The following is an 18,108-nucleotide window of genomic DNA, read 5'->3' as shown; positions in this document are numbered from 1 at the left end:
ATATATATATTACTATTATATATATTAAATTATTAATACGCATAAGTTATATGTATTTAATCTATATTTTTAATATTATATATATAATCGAGTCTGCTCACGAGTTAATGAGTTAAGTTTATCTAAATTTAAACTCGACTCATTTAATTTATAAGCTCAATTTCAAGCTCAATCTCGGTTTACCAGTTCATAAGTTCAGTTTGTCAAACTATTAATGAGTCAAATTTAAACTGATTCATAAGCTGACTTGACTCACTTTCAGTCCTATAAGTAAAAACGCAATTGAAACTTTTTAAAAGCGTCTCATGTCATAAGTACTAATATGTTAATCACACCGTGGATTCCGACATGAGAAGGTATTATTTTATAATAAAGGATAAAATATATTTTTATCTTTAAAATTTGATAAAAATTTAAAAAATATTTTTAAATTTTATTTTGTTTTAATTTTATTTTAGAAGTTTTTTATTTGTATTAAATATACTTTTAACGACTAATTTTTTAAAAAATTTAAGATTAATTCGATAACAATTTTATAAGAACAACCTTTAACACAAGCAAATCAAGTATAATTTTTATACATTATTGTTAGATTGGTCTTAAATTTTTTGAAAATTTAGCCATCGATGATATATTTGATGTAAATCGAAAATTTTTGAGATAAAATTGAAACAAAATAAAACTTAGAAATATTTTTAAAATTTTTACCAAATTTAAAAGACAAAAAATATACTTTACCATATAATAAAATAGTATAGTAAAAAACCATTGCAACACAAGTTAATTTTAAAGTTTAGAATTTATAATTTAAAATATAAATTATTTAAAAATTTATTACTGAGATTATAAAATTTAAAATAATTAATATTAATTAAAATTAATTTTTCAGTGTTATTTTTTTATCAATAGATGATAGAATAATATTTGACAAACTTTAACTAATTAAAAATAACACTCAATTTATTACTTTTCTGTTGGTTTACAAATTATAATCATATTTCATTATAAATATAAAATAATTATGTTATATATGCATTAAAATTAATTATTAATATAAAATATATATTAAAATATAAATATATATTAAAAATAAATTAAATTATATATATTATATATAAATATATTGATAACTGATTTTAATAATTAATTTTAATATATAAATAATATTTTTAAATATAAAAATACTAGCCCGTAATAGCAAGTATTTAAGCAAATTGACCATCAGATATAAAAATGGCAGTCATAAGGTATATCTATAGTATTAATTAGCAAAATGTTGACTTGACTAATCATTGATCAGCTTGTTTAAATAAGCGCGCACTCAGACAAGAATCACCGCCTGGAAAGTCAGTTAGAAAAACGATCATTTCCACTGCACTGAGAATACCGCATAACCAACCATACTTGCACAAGTTTCACTGTTTCAGAAGCAACGCGAGCTACTTGCCTACTTCACATTTAGCATTTTCCTCTGAAAAAAGAAGAGAAAAAATAAACATATAAATAGAAGCGCGCTCTCCGCATAATTGAAATGAAAGGCAAAGCGGTTAAAGGACACTTGATCTGGAACACAAGGAAGTTCAGCAAGCCTTCCATACTCATATGCATTTTCTTCTTTGTCGCTGGATTATTCGGTTCTAGCATTTTGTTTCACTCTCAGGTTCCTTCTGAATCATAATCACTTTTCCTTTTCAAATTTGAGCGCGTTTTATTTGTTCATTTACAATCGATGAGAATTTGCAGGAAGATACGAATGAAGGCTTGAGACTGAGAAGGAGTGAGTCGAGGTTGCTTAGATCGACGACGGAGAAAACGGAGTACAATTTGTTGCGCGCGGGAGAGTCAGGTGACAATTCCATCACGTTGATTCCTTTCCAGGTTCGCAATTTCTTCTTTCCTTGCATTCGCATTTCGCGATCTCTTTGCTGAAATTGTTCTGCTAGGTTTATTTTGATTTGTGTTTGAACCTTTGAGGCCATGGCGATATTTTACTATTCATGTCCAGTTTGAAATAGTCTCGTAATTTTTATGAAATTATTTTATACAGACGCAGAATCATTATTAATTTCGGTATATTTGGGTTGATATTTGATATCATAGACGTATACGAGAAGGATTAGAAATTTCGAATTTAAAAAACCTTAAATCAATTGTTTCGTTGACTTCAGTGTTGAATCTCAAGTATGTGTATGTTTGGCTTGTTATCCTTAATTAGGTTTTGAGTTGGATGCCTCGCGCTCTCTATTTTCCTAATTTTGCGAGTTCAGAACAATGTGACAGTATAATTGAAATGGCAAGGGAAAGACTCGAACCATCAACTGTGGCATTACGGAAGGGAGAAACGAGAGCGAGTACAGAGGGAATTAGAACAAGGTATTATGCACGAGTCAGTATGTGCTGCAGAATAATTAACTGTCTGACTTTGACACTTGGCATTATATTTTGAGCGAGATACCAACACATATTGTGTTGTCGCCTTCCTGACCCCGATCTGCTAGACTGCTACACTGGACCTTAGATATGCTTTGCAAATTTAGTGTGTTGTAAACTGAATTTCTTCAAAACAGTATCCTCATAAAGTGGAGTTTCCGTTCCTGAGACATTTGTGATATGCTGATATATTTTGCTTATGCATGATGCAAATGCAACATTAGACTAATGTTGTCGGCCATTCATTGGTGATTAATATTGTAGTTATGAGAATTCCAAAATTCTAAGATGCATATTATGTCGTAAGGTATCATAAATTCATATCACATCTTTATGTTTCTTTTTTTTTTTTAAACAGCTCTGGTATGTTTATTAAAGCTAACGAGGATGAAACAGGGATTTTAGATGTTATTGAGGAGAAAATAGCCAGAGCAACTAAAATTCCCCGGAGTCATTTTGAGGTACCCTCTGACATAAAGGAAAAGCATTTCAAGCTGATTTACTGATAATTCGCTAGTGCTTTATTGTTTTTTTTTTTTTTAAGTGACAAGTCATGAACTAGTAACTAAAATTAAAAATGTTAGTTTGCTGTTTTTTTCTCGTAATAGTTGCATCATGTTCTTTACTTCTGCAGTGTTCTTACTCTAGGGGAAGATAAATGTTATTTTTGTTCGCTCAAGGGAGCATAGGAGAGGTTGTAAGCCTAGATTATATGTCTCTGTATTTCCCCTTATATGTTAGACTCGATGTTTGCATTGTCACTTAGACACTGACCTGAACTGCTTCCACTGCATTCTTTCCTACCCTAATTAGCAACATCATGTTAGCCTGTCTAAATTTTCTACATTGAACTATCATTGACATATCCGTTCTAGAAAAATAATAGGGTCACCAATGCAGAGGAATAATGTGTTTAGCTGTTGTCTGCATTGCTGCACTTTTAAATAAGCATAAAATTTTTTTTGCAGGAAATAGGTGAGCGCAACTCTATTCACCTTTGCATTAATATCAATGTTCTTTTAGAGGCGCTTAGGGCTTTATAGAAACGAATATTTTGCTTCCCTTCCTGAGTTTTATATTTTTATTTTCTACAAGTCAAGTGCTTCTTGATTTTGTTGAGTTAGAAAACCTCTTACCTTCAGGGTGATTCTATAAGTTGCTATTTGGTAAGTCATGATTTTTTAGGGTTTCTTTTTCTTTCAGGGTTTCTTTTCTATAAGTCATGATTTTCTTTTGGTTTAGGACTTTAATGTACTCCGCTATGAGATTGGACAGAGATATGCTTCTCATTATGACGCTTTCAATTCTGTGGAATTCGGTCTACAAGAGAACCCGAGGGTATGTCCAAAGTGAAACTTGTATAATTGAATTTACAATTTGTTTTATCAAAATGCTATAACACATCAATCATCAAATTTATATATATATTTATTTTCAATGTGTATAATATATTATTTTATTTATTTTTAATATTGATGGTTACTTTTTTATTTACATGTAACATAGTTAGTACAGGTGTACAACTAATCTTGAAGTTGTTTAATAAAACAAATAAATTATGCTACATGTGTTCCAAAATTAAATCGGTAAATTATTCATTTATATAAAATATATATTAAAATATAAAATATATATTAATAAATAATATATATATACCTACCTTGCATTTTGATCTCTCTGTTGCATAATAATTGTCATTAACTTCTTTTGATATATTTAACTGGGTAAATGACAAAATTGAAACTCAAGCAGTGCCAATAACCAATTTACCAAGTTATCCAAGGCGTAGTGGCGGTCGGATTTGGGCGTACTTATTAACAATTTGTTTCTTTTTATAAGACTTTGTTAACAATTCTAGTTTGTGTTATGTTGAAGTGCCACTTTTTAATTCGTCTGAAGCTTTTTAGATAGATAAAAAAAATACAATCATATTAGATATATACTAAAATTAATTATTAATATAAAATTAATATTAAAATATAAAATATATATTAAAAATAAATTAAATAACATATATATTTATACAGAAATATATAGTAATTGATTTTGGCAAGTACATAACATTTTTGGAAAATATGGCCGTATACTATATATTTGTCAATTCCAAAATTCAACTCTAGTTAAATTCCCTATCTCAGTCACATATTTTTGTTTTGTTTTTCTACGAGAGCCTTCTTTAAATTTTTAGCTCTTGAGCTGGCGTGGTACGGTTTACTTGCACAAACTGTTACTAATTGATTCATCAATACTTCAATTCTTAAGAATCGGTTTCCGTTAACCGTGCAGGTTGCTACATTTTTGCTGTATTTAACGGAAGTTCCAGAAGGTGGGGAGACGATATTTCCATTTGAGGTAAAATTAAGGTTGCCACTGCATCTTGATTCACGTATTTTACATTATCTATTATGGTGCTTAGGAAGGTCTCTATTATTATGCAGAATGGCATGAACATGGACGGTAGCTACAACTACAAGGATTGTGTTGGCTTAAAAGTAAAACCACGCAAGGGGGATGGACTTCTATTTTACTCGTTGTTCCTTAATGGTTCAATTGATCCGGTTAGTATTCTTCCCTATCCTCCCTGTGACCATAATTTTTTAGTTGATAATGATGCATGTCGTCCTTTGATCCTTCACCTACATAATAACTGATATATTTGGTGGTTTATATTTAAATGGACGCACTACAATATCTTGAAAGATAATGAATTAAAATTATGTTTGCTATATTTTAGAGATCATGCATATGAAATTAGAAATAAAGTACACAGTTAATTTATAAAGTTAAGGGAAATATTTTTTAATAAAAATACTACAATGGCGTGTAATGTTAACTAATTTTTATATTCCACGATGAATTATCGACTTAAGTAATTTTACGAGAATTTTTTATTTGATCGTGTATTACAATTAAATTCTTAAAATTAATAAAAAATAATTTTAAGTTGACAACTAATTTGCAAGGGAGACTCATTTAATTTTTTTATGTTTTTTTTATGAAATACAGATATTTTATTGAGTAGATATTCAGGTGTTAGACACATCTCAAATATGATATTTATTCAATTATATTTTAATAAAATATAAAAAATACTTCTCTACTACATCCAGACACGTATTTCACTCATGTGCTAGGATATTCAATTTTTATTTTTAACTTATATTCTTAAAATGAATTTAAAAATAATTTATATTATTATTTATCAAAATAAAAAATATTTTAAATATTTTATATAATTAAAAAATTAAAAATATTAAGATATTATTTTAATTTATTTAAAAAATATTTTATTATATATGTTGTGTCTCTTTATCTTACAAAAAATTAATTTTACTGTGTTAGCATATCTTTGTTGTTTGGTAATCTGTGTCCATGTTTTATAGCTTTTATTTTTTTCTAATTTCCTACATAAATGAAAAATTAAAAGAATCAATTATCTACCATATAGTTTTATGATTTATGATTATAACATTTGTTTTTTACTAGCTATGATTATAACATTGTTATTGTTGTGAAGTCAACTTTACTAATTAAATTAACATGTGTTCTAATTAATATAGAAAATTTAAATTTAAAATTATTATTTCAAATTTTTAAATAAATATATCTATATAATATTTTAACAATTAATTAAAAATAGATTAGAATTAAAGTATACTCTAAAATATTATAATATTCAATATGTATATCCAATATTACATTATTTGTTAGGTTAGTCTAGTAGTTAGCTCACTAGTCCGTTTAAGCAAACGTTGCTGCAACTCATTGGTCCTTAGCCAGTTAGCCTGTCAGGTTAGGGAATATCGTGGGTAACAAAAAAAATATTATTTGTTGTTTTTAAATTAAAACTAGAAAAACATATATTATTAATTTTTAAATTTTTTCGGTATTAAATAATTAATATACACAGCGAAGCAAACACACATAAAGATATTTATTCCAAAAAAATAATGTTAATTATATAAGCAAACACATATAAAGAGGTTCACTCCAAAAAATTATTATTATATATTATATAATAAATTATTCTTTTTAAATACACGAGCAAAATGTTGGATATAGTTTATTGAATAATATTGCAACTTTTTTTTATTTTTTTAGTTAAGAATTGTAATAGTATTTATTAGCTTTTATACAATTTTTGTTGTTTAAAACAATTAATTTTGTTAGCTTAAATATTCAATCAAAAATTAATTCTGTTCTGAATTTCATAAACCTTACTTTGTATATATATCTTCATAATCTTTTCAACAACACAATATTTTAAAAATTTTTAAGAAACTAAAGTAAAATCGTACGTCTTTTATAAAATTAAATTATACATCATTTTAAATTAATTTAGCCGTTCTAAGTTCTAACAACCTCTTGACACTTGATACTTTGACAGACATCACTCCACGGAAGCTGCCCCGTAATAAAAGGGGAGAAGTGGGTGGCGACAAAGTGGATGAGGGAACAAGTATATGGATAATGTAATGTATTCATCCGCGATAGACAATTGTTTTGTAGTGATAAGATAATTTTAAGATTTGATTTTTAGGTATTCATTGTGAACTTTATCATGTCGCATATAGTAATAACTACTTAATGACAAATAAAAGAATAAGTTAAGGTCTTAAGATAGGAAAGCATTAGCTAAGGCTATTATCCTTGGGACCTTAATTTATGCTTTTGGTAGCGATGCTTCAACTAACTCTCCTGGAATGACTATGGAAGAGAGGGGGCACGAGAACTGAAAGGGACGAAAGAGTCATTTTATAATACGGGACAGAAATTGCTATTATAGAGAAATCTTACCCAGAGACTGAAATAGGATCTTCAAGTTCTGATTCCATCATCACCTGCTTGCCTTGGAACTGATGTAAAGGCGCCAGCTGACCAGAGGAGAGTGATTTAAAAAGGGCATAAGCTAGGACACCTATGAACTCGGAGAGCTTTTAAGCATACCTTGCCTGGAATCTGCCCTAGGCTAACCACTTTAGATATATATATATATATATATATATATATATATATATATATATATATATATATATATATATATATATAAAAACAACTTAAACTATACGAGAGTTCTTATTAAGAAAGAATAATTTTAGGCGAAAACAAATCGTGATTCTATATGAAAATTTATTACAAATTATAATTTTTATTTGAATTTAATTTTGATATATTAACAGGGTAAAGTGTTTTATATATTTTGTGCTTTATACATTTTTACTAATGATGTATTACATAATTAAATATCCGTGCAAAACTATTTTACACTGTTAATACATCAAAATTAAATTTTTTTATTTATAATATTTTTATTATAATTGTTCAAAGTATAAACTCAGTCTAAGACATATGATATTTTTATTTAGTACACTCAATAATTGTTCTGTAATTATACTTTTTCTTATATAAATTCATTTAAAGTTTTTTTTGGGTAATATTCCGGATATAGTTATAATATTTTGTAATACTTTTTCTTATATAAATTATACCTTTTTCCGGACATAGTTATTGTTAATGTTACAAGTGTAAGGAGTGTTGAAGTTAGTCTCACATCAAATAAAGCATGGAAGAGTGAAGAGTTTATAAGATGAAAGACTCGTTAACTTACTACCTTAAGGTATTGAGTTAGATGTAGTGTCTTCTAATCTTATATTTTTTTTTGTTTAATCTTCTAATCTTATGTTATCTCACTTGATTTCTTCCCAAAATCTCCCCGATGGTCGAGAGCTCCCCACGGTTGGCCCAACAAGTGGTATCAGAGCCGATGGTTAATCGGTCTGGTTTAAGGAGTATTCAAGGTAAAGCATTGAAAGTCTTCCCGACAAAGGTAGTCCGGATGTGGTGGGGAGTTGATGCTTGATTATAAGTGTGAGGAATGTTGAAGTTAGTCTCACATCAAAAAAAATATGAAAGAGTGAAGAGTTTATAAGATGAAAAACTCATTAACTTACTACCTTAAGGTTTTGAGTTTGATGTAGTGTCTTCTCATCTTATGTTATCTCACTTGATTCCCCTCCGTTATCTCTCCGGTGTGGTCGAGAGCTCCAACGGTTGGCCAACAGTTATTATGTGATATATTTGATATATTTTGTAATATTAAAAAAATAATTATACTATGCTATTTGTAAAACACAAAAAATTGCACTACCACAATACCGCTTCAAATTTAAATTAATTCAATTTTACGAGAATTACATACATTCAACTCAATCAATTTTTAAAATGGTAAAAATGTTAAGATAATAAGTAATTAAGTAGCCAATAAATTATAACTCAAATGACATAGTCTCTTCATACTCATTTAAGAGGTCACGGATTTGAGTCTTTCTATCTTTGATAAAAAAAAGTAATTAAGTGAAAAAAGGTCGTTATTGCGCTAAAGCTATGTCGTTACCCGGAAGTAACGCGCCGTATGGCTCGAGTACGGTGTCAAAGCAAGAGCCGCTGCATCGGTGCCCGGATGTAGTGTTAAATGAGCAAGGGTTCTCGCGTTTTCGTGAACGGACGAGGGTAAATAAGCTAGTTCACAAAGGAAAAGGTAAAGGTCGAAGCGACAAAAGGTTGAAATTTGGGACATGGAACATAGGCACTCTAACAGGAAAGTCCATGGAGGTGGTGGATACCATGACAAGGAGGAAGATTAACATTATGTGCCTACAAGAAACGAAATGGGTTGGTGCAAAGGCTAGGGAGTTGGATTCTTCTGGTTTCAAACTTTGGTATACAGGAAAGGTGAAGAATAGGAATGGAGTTGGAATAATTGTGGATAAGCAGTGGAAGAAGGACGTAGTTGATGTCAAGAGGGTGGGAGATCGGATCATCTCTATCAAACTTGTGGTGGAGGGAGGTGCTTTTCATGTGATTAGCGCCTATGCACCGCAAGTGGGTTCGGACGAACAACACAAGATAAGGTTTTGGGAGGATCTAGAGAGTTTAGTTCAAGGCATATCTTTGGGAGATAAGATTTTCTTAGGAGGAGATTTAAATGGCCATGTTGGGAGAGAAGTGACTGGATATGGGAGTATTCACGGAGGCCATGGTTTCGGGGTGATCAATGCCGAGGGTAAAACTATTTTGGACTTTTCCTCAACTTTTGATCTTCTCATCGCAAATACATGTTTTAAAAAGAGAGACGAACATCTTATAACCTATAAGAGTGGCATGACAAGCTCTCAAATCGACTTCTTCTTGTTGAGGAGAGTCGACCGGAAATTTTGCATTAACTGTAAAATTATCCCGGGAGAGAGTTTGACAACACAACATAGGGTGCTCGTCATGGATTTTCGCGTTGAGCAAAAGTTGAGGAAAAGACATCATACGAAGAACCCAAGGACGAGGTGGTGGCGGATGAAAGGTGAGGAACAAAGAAGCTTCCTAAGACGGGTAGGAGAAGAGGCAAGGTGGGATGGGAATGGAAGCGCGGAAGAGATGTGGAGGGAGATGGCAGAAGTTATTAGAAGAACAGCAAAAGAAAGTTTTGGTGAATCTAAAGGAATAGGACCAAGAGACAAGGAGTCCTGGTGGTGGAATGCGAGTATACAAGAAAAGATAAAGATAAAAAGAGAATGCTTTAAAGAGTGGTCTTTATGCCGCAATGCAGATAACTGGGAAAAATATAAGGCGGCTAAGAAAGAGACAAAAGTGGCTGTAAGTGAAGCAAGAACAAGAGCATATGAGGGTCTCTACCAGTCTTTGGACACGAAAGAAGGAGAAAAAGGTATATATAGAATTGCAAAGAGCCGGGAAAGAAGAACGAGAGATTTGAATCAGGTTAAGTGCATAAAGGATAAGGATGGAGAGGTGTTGGCTCAAGAGGAGAAGATTAATGAAAGGTGGAAGAGCTACTTCTACGAGTTATTTAATGAGGGACAGAAGACTTTTCCGAGCCTTGGTCGATTATGCACAAGGGAAGAAGATCAAAACTTTGACTACTATCGAAGGATTCGAGACTTCGAGGTAAAAGAGGCTCTAAAGCAGATGAAAAATGGCAGGGCAGTAGGACCTGATAATATCCCGATTGAGGTTTGGAAGGGTCTTGGAGGAAAAGGCATCAACTGGTTAACCAAGCTTTTTAATGAGATTTTAAGGTCAAAGAAGATGCCTGATGAGTGGAGAAAGAGCACCTTGGTACCTATCTACAAGAATAAGGGGGATATACAAAGTTGCGGAAATTATAGAGGGATTAAGCTTATGAGTCATACTATGAAGTTATGGGAAAGGGTGATAGAACGGAGGTTGAGAAAAGAGACACAAGTAACAGAGAACCAATTTGGATTTATGCCAGGCAGATCTACCACTGAAGCGATATACCTATTAAGAAGGATGATGGAGAGGTATCGTAGTAATAAAAGGGATCTACACATGGTGTTTATTGATTTGGAAAAAGCGTATGATAGGGTACCAAGGGAGGTCTTATGGAAGGTTTTAGAAAAGAGGAGAGTAAGAATCGCATATATTCGGGCAATTAAAGACATGTATGATGGGGCCACAACTAGTGTGAAGACTCAAGGTGGTGTGACAGAGGAATTCCCTATTGGTATAGGATTACACCAGGGATCATCCTTAAGTCCATACCTTTTCACATTAGTCTTGGAAGTACTCACAGAGCACATCCAAGAGCCTGTGCCATGGTGCATGCTTTTTGCCGATGATATCGTCCTTATGGGAGAGTCAAGGGAAGACCTAAATAAGAAGTTGGAGTTATGGAGAGGAGCTCTAGAAGTGTATGGTCTGTGCATAAGCCGTAGCAAGACGGAATATATGGAATGTAAGTTCAGTCTGAGAAGGGAAAACTCCAATATAGAGGTGAAAATTGGAGAGAACACCTTACGAAAAGTTAAAAGTTTTAAGTATCTTGGGTGCATCATACAGGATAATGGAGAGATTGAACATGATGTAAATCATAGGATCCAAGCAGGTTGGTCAAAATGGCGGAGTGCATCTGGTTTTATATGCGACAAAAAAGTGCCTTTAAAACTTAAAGGTAAATTCTATCGCACCGCTATAAGACCGGCTATGCTGTATGGTACGGAGTGTTGGACGGCTAAAGGAGAGCACGAACATAAGCTGAGTGTGGCAGAGATGAAGATGTTGAGATGGATGAGTGGTCACACGCGATTGGATAAAATAAGGAATGAAGATATAAGGGAGAGAATTGGAGTAGCACCCATTGTGGAAAAGATGGTTGAATCGCGTCTCAGGTGGTTTAGACATGTGAGAAGAAGACCGATAGAACATCCAGTCAGGAGGGTGGATGAGATGGAAGATGGACAAAGGGCGAAAGGCAGAGGAAGACCTAAGAAGACCATCCATGAGGTGGTCAAACGAGATCTACATGTAAACGGTCTCTCTGTAGACATGATACATGACAGAGCACAATGGCGTCGTTTGATTCATGTAGCCGACCCCACTTAGTGGGACAAGGCTTTGTTGTTGTTGTTGTAAGTGAAAAATTTTACTAATAGTTATATTTAAAGTTAAAAGATACTTTCTTTGGAAAAAAAAAATTACAAACGATTAAAAAGTTAAGCTACAAGCTGAATTGTATCATTCTACCTACCGTTCGTCGCTACATCACGACAGGCCACAGTTTGGAATGTTTTCATTGTAACTTTAAGAAAAATAACTTCTTTTTTTTGTCATAAACATAACATGTTGGGGTTAGTCGCGTGATATGTTTTATAATTTAGAATTAAGTATTAACTAATAAACTCAAGGTAAAACACGTCAATTACCATACAGTGATCACATTAATAAAACAAGAATTAGTTTTCACCTCCTCGTCTTTAGATGCATTTCTGGACAAAACTGGCATGCGTAAGCACATAAAAATTCAGATACCACCTTCGAAAGCATGTGCGGTTGTTGACTAGATTCCATTAGCAAACCCAAGCAGCAAAGTGTGTAAGCTACAATAATTAAACAAGATTAGAAACCCGTTAGTCATGTATAGCCCTATAAGGCTGACATACTCAAATCACTCAAATCAGTAGAGAACCCGATCTTGATATTAAGATTTAAAATAAAGAAGTAAACTGTGAAGTTGCCCGCCAGTCTTTCTCTTAGTTCTTAGTTTTTACTTTTTACACATGTACCCCAATTTCAGTCATTACGAGTTGAGTGTCGTACACTTCAGAAATTTATTGCTCTTCGTCTGCATTTGCCTCATCAAAGTTTGATCTCCTGACTACTCATTTCTGTCAACAGGAGAGAGAGACAGCCACCACTAAACAAAGCCTGCCAAAGGGATATCCATTCACTGTTTATGCCAATTGTGATACGGTTGCTTTCCCAATTGCTTCAGGGCATGCATGCAAACAGCTGCTAGCAATAAACCAAGCACACCAAATGCCATTAATGCTGAATTTCCAACATTCCGATAATAACCACCCTGCAAGGTAATGCGAAAGTTAATATGACAGCAAATACAAACATGAACAAGTTGACACAAGAAACATATCACGAAAGAACGTTCACAAAAAAATTCAGATTGAAATGAACATATTGAGAATATAATTACTGCAAAGAAAAATTAACAACATATTGCACCTTGCACCTAAAAGTCGTAATCTTGAACTTAAACATTCTACATCTGTTATATGAGCATGCAACGTCACCACAGATAGCTACCAACTAGATGGAAAAATCGATGCTTTTAACAAGTGCATACAAATTCAAAAAGTTACGTTTAAGGCAGCCCAGCAGCTAGCTTGAATAATCATCTAACAGAAAACTGTCATATTTGAGACTGGTTGGCAGGTGACATTAGACCAGAACCTGGACTTGTTTCTGCTAGAGTGCTAGTATAAGGGAAGACTATTCAAACCATGAAAATCAGCAGAGCTATCCAGATTCTTAAGCCACCACCTTTCACAATCATGGTATTCTAAATTCAAAACCTAGTATTCACATGTTACTTTCATTACATGGTTCATAATTTTATATTAAGTCACGTTATTAGTGCTTGGTTGGTTAAACAATTTCCTTATGATTTCACATAACTTCATGAATACACACCTGTACCACAGAAAGAAGAATTGCTGCATTTGCAGGAGCAATAGAAAGGCCCATCATTCCTCCACGCAATTCATTAGGCACATACCTATATACAAGATTATTAGAACTGTTGGATCCACGATTAAGCAAACTTATAGTACAAGCCTTGTTGATGAGTTTACATGGTCCTCAATCTGGCAAGTGACGGTAAAATGAACCCGACACAAGCATGAAACATGCTAAATAGTGTCATCAGAAATCCAATTTCCTGCACATGATAAAGTATGAGAGTCAGAACCCAGACTTCCAGCCCAAAAATTCTAACAAAAGCATGTCATATAATAAAGATAAGGGAGCCACTCAGATAAAGACGTCTAAAACATCTTTTTTTAAAGATGTTTTCTAATAACTAAAATTTAACACATATAATCGATTAAACTGTGTATTTTTTTTTTGTCAAAATTAGGCTAGACAAATTAATTTGACCAAAAAAATGATAAATCAAATCTTGAGGCAGTTTAAATTAATATTATTTTTTTATAAAAAATAACTATAATATCCTTATTATAGAAAATGACTAAAATACTCTTATTTTATATATATATATTAATTTTAAAAGTTCTAAATCTTAACTCTATGACAACAAAGAAGTAAAGGACTAGAATTTACGATTCTCAAAATTAATATATATAATAAGAGTATTTTAGTCATTTTCTATAATAAGGGTATTGTAGTCATTTTTATAAAAAAATATTAATTTAGACCAATTCAAGATTTGATTCACTATTTTTCAATTAAATTAATTTGTCTAACCTAATTTTGACAAAAAACACACTGTTTAATCGATTATATGTGTTAAATTTTAATTACTAGAAAATATCTTTAAAAAAAGACGTTTTAAACATCTTTATCTGAGTGGCTTCCTAAAGTATTGTACCTGATAGTCATAAGCCACAAAAGACAGGAGAAGAGCCAATACAACGTATGCATATACTAGGCAGTCCTCAGTTCTAAGTGACGATGGACCACTTGTAAGACAAGGAAATATGGTGCTTCCTATCATCCTTGATGCCAAAAAAGAAGGATATATCAATCCTAATTGCACCTCTCGCCCATCAGCCTAAACTCATGCACATTAAGAATACACACGACCATTCAAATGGTTAGATTGAAATATAACAAGTTAAATAACGATATATCGATTTCTCAATATATCAAAATTGCTCCCTAAAAATTAGATATCATACCACCACAGTAGGCGCCCAGAGGATCCAAAAAATTCCAATTGAAAAGTGAAGGCACATTTGTGCCCAGGTTAACAGCCATATCCTCTTATCTGCAGATTACCAGATCAAAATCCACATGTTTCTTTTGGTAAATTTTTCATCATATTGCTGAAAAGTTGCATAATGCATTTATCTAGTAGAATACTAAACTACTTCCCACATGGCCTAAGAAAACATCATATTTGTGTCTATCTGAATATTGAGACAGAGTTTAGCAAGAATAAAGCAATCCTAATACAGCTTTAGAGTGAATAAAAAATAACATAAAACAAAATTAAACTGTTGATACTCACTTCAAACTATATACCAAAAAATCAGAGATATAGGGCTCACTCATTATAATTTGGACATGGAGGGAAAATAATCAATAGAGCATGATGTATGCAATAATGAATGCCCAGTCCCACACTTCAATATGTCAAATTCAAAATTAACTTACTTTTGTCTTCTTAAATTTTCAGTTGATACTTACTGAGCTTCTCTTGCAACAAGAACAGAATAAATGGAGAATCATTTATTCATTGAAAAAATATAAATATAAAGAAAAGTAAAAACTTCTATAAAAAACAGCTTAGATGCCTAGTTTTGGTAAAAGCAAATGAAAGGGTAGTTGGAAAAGTTGAAAACTGGAAAAATAAAAACAATGTTTTAGGTATACAGCTAGAAAAGAAGGAAAGAAAGAAAGAAACTCTAAGGAATAAATCAATTAAGTCATGGCCTATGGTAGAAGACCACATACTGACATACACTAATGTCATGCAGCAACTAGCCTCTAACGGAAACATAAATCAAACTTATTTGGAGAATTTTTCCAGACTTATTACCCAGTTATTAGATTGCTATACGAGTACTTTCATAATAATTTTGACCTTTATTCTATTCTTTCTAAAAGATATTAACATAGAATTATTGTTAATATAAAAGAAACAAGAATAAACAAGAGCTAGTAAAGCATGTGAACTCACCACCAAAAATATATGCATAGAAGGACCTACTATAGTCTTTAAAAGTCCCTGCTCCTGGGGTTTCTGTCCATCCTCTGGTGACAAAAGTAAAGCATATGGTTGCCAGGATGATAATAGTAGAGGAAGGAGCAATGTTTTTGTCTGTACTATTACCAATAAGCCAATTTGCAAACATTTGGCTGGCAATTAACCATGCAGACTCAAAGAAAGTCATTAACCAAAATGTGTCATTAAGTGAATCTTGCCTGTGCCCTTGCTGCAGAAAGACAAACAAATTTCAGATTGATATTAGATTAATATTTTAATTATCCCTATGTTCTTCCCCAGGCAAATAAACACATTTTCCATACCAAAAAAATAAGGATGAGCAAAAGCTCCTATTGGGGTTTAAGAAGTAAAGATAAATTAAGAACAAAATTCCTGATTACCTTTTCATGTTGAGTGACCATCCAAGTCTCAAAACTGAATAAAAATATAGTACTGGCCAGAGAGAGATATATGCTAGTCATAAAAATGCTTGGTTGCTCTGAAAACCTCTTCCATATGCCAGCAAACAGGTGTAGGATGCAAAAGATTAGGGAGACTTTCTTGTGACCTCTAAAATTATAGTACGTAGAAAGTTAGTTTCACCATGTAGGTGAACCGTGCTTCACAATTCGGATCACGCATAGAATTATAACGGAATGGATACAAATACTAAAAACTAATACATCCAACGGTCGATGAGAATGACTGTATGAGACAGACATCACAAAATATATACATGTAAAAAAATTGAACATGATAGCTTCTTAACAGTTTAGAAATTTACAAGTTATAGACGGATGCATTTTTGTAAAAAATTTCCACTCCTACTAACATGTCAACTATCCACTAAAATTAACACTGTAGTCAACTGAGCAACATCAGTGATCATATTCTTCCACATTTTTATAATAATAATAATAATAATAATAAATTCCACATTTAGAGCATACGCATTGCATGACACAAATCAATAAACAAATAAACCATATTCATTGCAATAAATATCACACAATAGGCATTCATCCATCACAATTGTATAAATCAGCATTTCTAGTACTAAATCTTCAAATACAAATGCCAAGACCTAATTAATTTTTAAGTGACTCAATAATCACAGCTATTAAAACTGGATGCTCACATCAAATCTGAAAGCACGCCAAGGAAAGGAGCAGCGAAGAGAGCCGTTGTGTATCCATAATACAGAGACTCGATCATCTGTTTTCGGCTGAGTCCATACGAAGCTAACTCATACTCCCCGAACACTGACCACAGACCTTCCATCACTAAAACGAATACGAAAATTGAGAAAAAGAAATCAGCACTAACAGTTTCTCATCACCGATCTAAAGCTCACCCGTTACAACAGACGGAAAACAGAAAAACGGAGCAGTTGAAAAAAAAAACACAAAAAATAGATTAACAAAATCTGACAAAAGAGAACACAGAATCTAATGAACTCTCAGCTAAAGCTACTCATAGATCGAATTCAGCATCCATCGACAAAAGAAATTTCAAGTTCCTGAATCTGATTTTCGAACATTTTCTAGGAATTTAAACAGCGTAGCAGCGAGCTATGAAATGAAGCAAAGCGAACCTGAAGCGAGAGAATAAACGAAGAGGAAGTTGCGTTGGAAACGGAGAAAGGAGGAAGAGATTCCATGATCGAAAATTGTGGAGGTTCTGTGGTGGTTAGAGGCGTAAGGGAAAAGAAAGATCGAGAAGCAACAACAAACGAAGAGGAAGATGTATATGGAGGGATTCGGTTCCCAAACGGAGCTCTCAATAACTACTCCCATTGGCTATTTATAATGTCGATTTGAATACACAACTGCGAGAGTATGCAAGCGAAAAGAATTCCCGTTTGAATTCAGATCTAAAGTAAAACCTAAAGATTGTGTGGTGAATGGTGATGATATATGAAAATGGAGCACATGGAGACGCAGAGAGACGGAGTGAGGGAGCAAGAGAATAAATGTTTCGGTTATGCAGTTACTATGGAGTATGGAGCCTATTGCGTTGGCTCCTATATGCGGAAATTCAGATAAACGACATCGTTCCTTTCGGTGCATTTTTTTTTTTAAATTGAGGGAAACAAAAATCTGGAAGAGTTCTATAATAAAGTCAGAGCACCTAGTACCAAAAAAAATAAGAAGTCAGAGAACCAAACATGGCAATAGTAGGAAATTTTATTCCATATAAACTAATGTTCAAAAAAGAAATATTACTCCAGTAAGTAGCTATGAGATTTTTATGTTTAAATTTCGTTGCTAAATAGCTATGAAAGTCATTTTGTTCAATATGTTATAGTGTCCACCATAAAGTCATAAACTAATCAAATATAGAAATTAATTATCATTAAAATATGAAATAAGAAGTCTGTATGGCGGTTCATGCATTAGTTTTTG

The 18,108-nt window shown here is 32.4% G+C and overlaps 2 protein-coding genes across 3 annotated transcripts; one reads left to right on the top strand and one right to left on the bottom strand.

The window, feature by feature from the left end:
- Window positions 1–1,431: 1,431 nt before the first annotated feature.
- Window positions 1,432–7,401, top strand: LOC112800517 (probable prolyl 4-hydroxylase 9). The gene is made up of 8 exons (XM_025842840.3): window positions 1,432–1,660; window positions 1,744–1,878; window positions 2,216–2,373; window positions 2,789–2,891; window positions 3,673–3,768; window positions 4,717–4,782; window positions 4,869–4,988; window positions 6,818–7,401. Exons 1-8 carry the CDS (start codon window positions 1,532–1,534, stop codon window positions 6,899–6,901), a joined length of 891 nt encoding a protein of 296 aa, XP_025698625.1. The 5' UTR covers window positions 1,432–1,531; the 3' UTR covers window positions 6,902–7,401.
- Window positions 7,402–12,104: 4,703 nt separating this feature from the next.
- LOC112800515 (uncharacterized) lies at window positions 12,105–17,787 on the bottom strand. 2 transcript variants are annotated; one of them, XR_003201405.3, is made up of 10 exons: window positions 17,298–17,787; window positions 16,842–16,986; window positions 16,105–16,273; window positions 15,677–15,932; window positions 14,673–14,761; window positions 14,363–14,545; window positions 13,608–13,693; window positions 13,447–13,531; window positions 12,559–12,820; window positions 12,105–12,338 (listed from the first exon to the last, which is right to left on the bottom strand). XR_003201405.3 is itself a non-coding variant. In XM_025842837.3 (9 exons), the coding sequence occupies exons 1-9, from the start codon at window positions 17,497–17,499 to the stop codon at window positions 12,686–12,688; spliced, it is 1,350 nt and encodes a 449-aa protein (XP_025698622.1). In that variant the 5' UTR covers window positions 17,500–17,787; the 3' UTR covers window positions 12,105–12,685. The 2 variants fall into 2 exon arrangements, 1 of the variants encoding a protein (XP_025698622.1); XM_025842837.3 differs by having other exon boundaries at window positions 12,105–12,820.
- Between the last annotated feature and the right edge of the window lie 321 nt (window positions 17,788–18,108).

The sequence above is a fragment of the Arachis hypogaea genome, chromosome 5 (assembly GCF_003086295.3).
Source record: "Arachis hypogaea cultivar Tifrunner chromosome 5, arahy.Tifrunner.gnm2.J5K5, whole genome shotgun sequence".
Lineage (NCBI taxonomy): Eukaryota > Viridiplantae > Streptophyta > Magnoliopsida > Fabales > Fabaceae > Arachis > Arachis hypogaea.
Note: the sequence above shows the minus strand (reverse complement) of the source record. Positions and strands in the feature narration are given on the sequence as shown.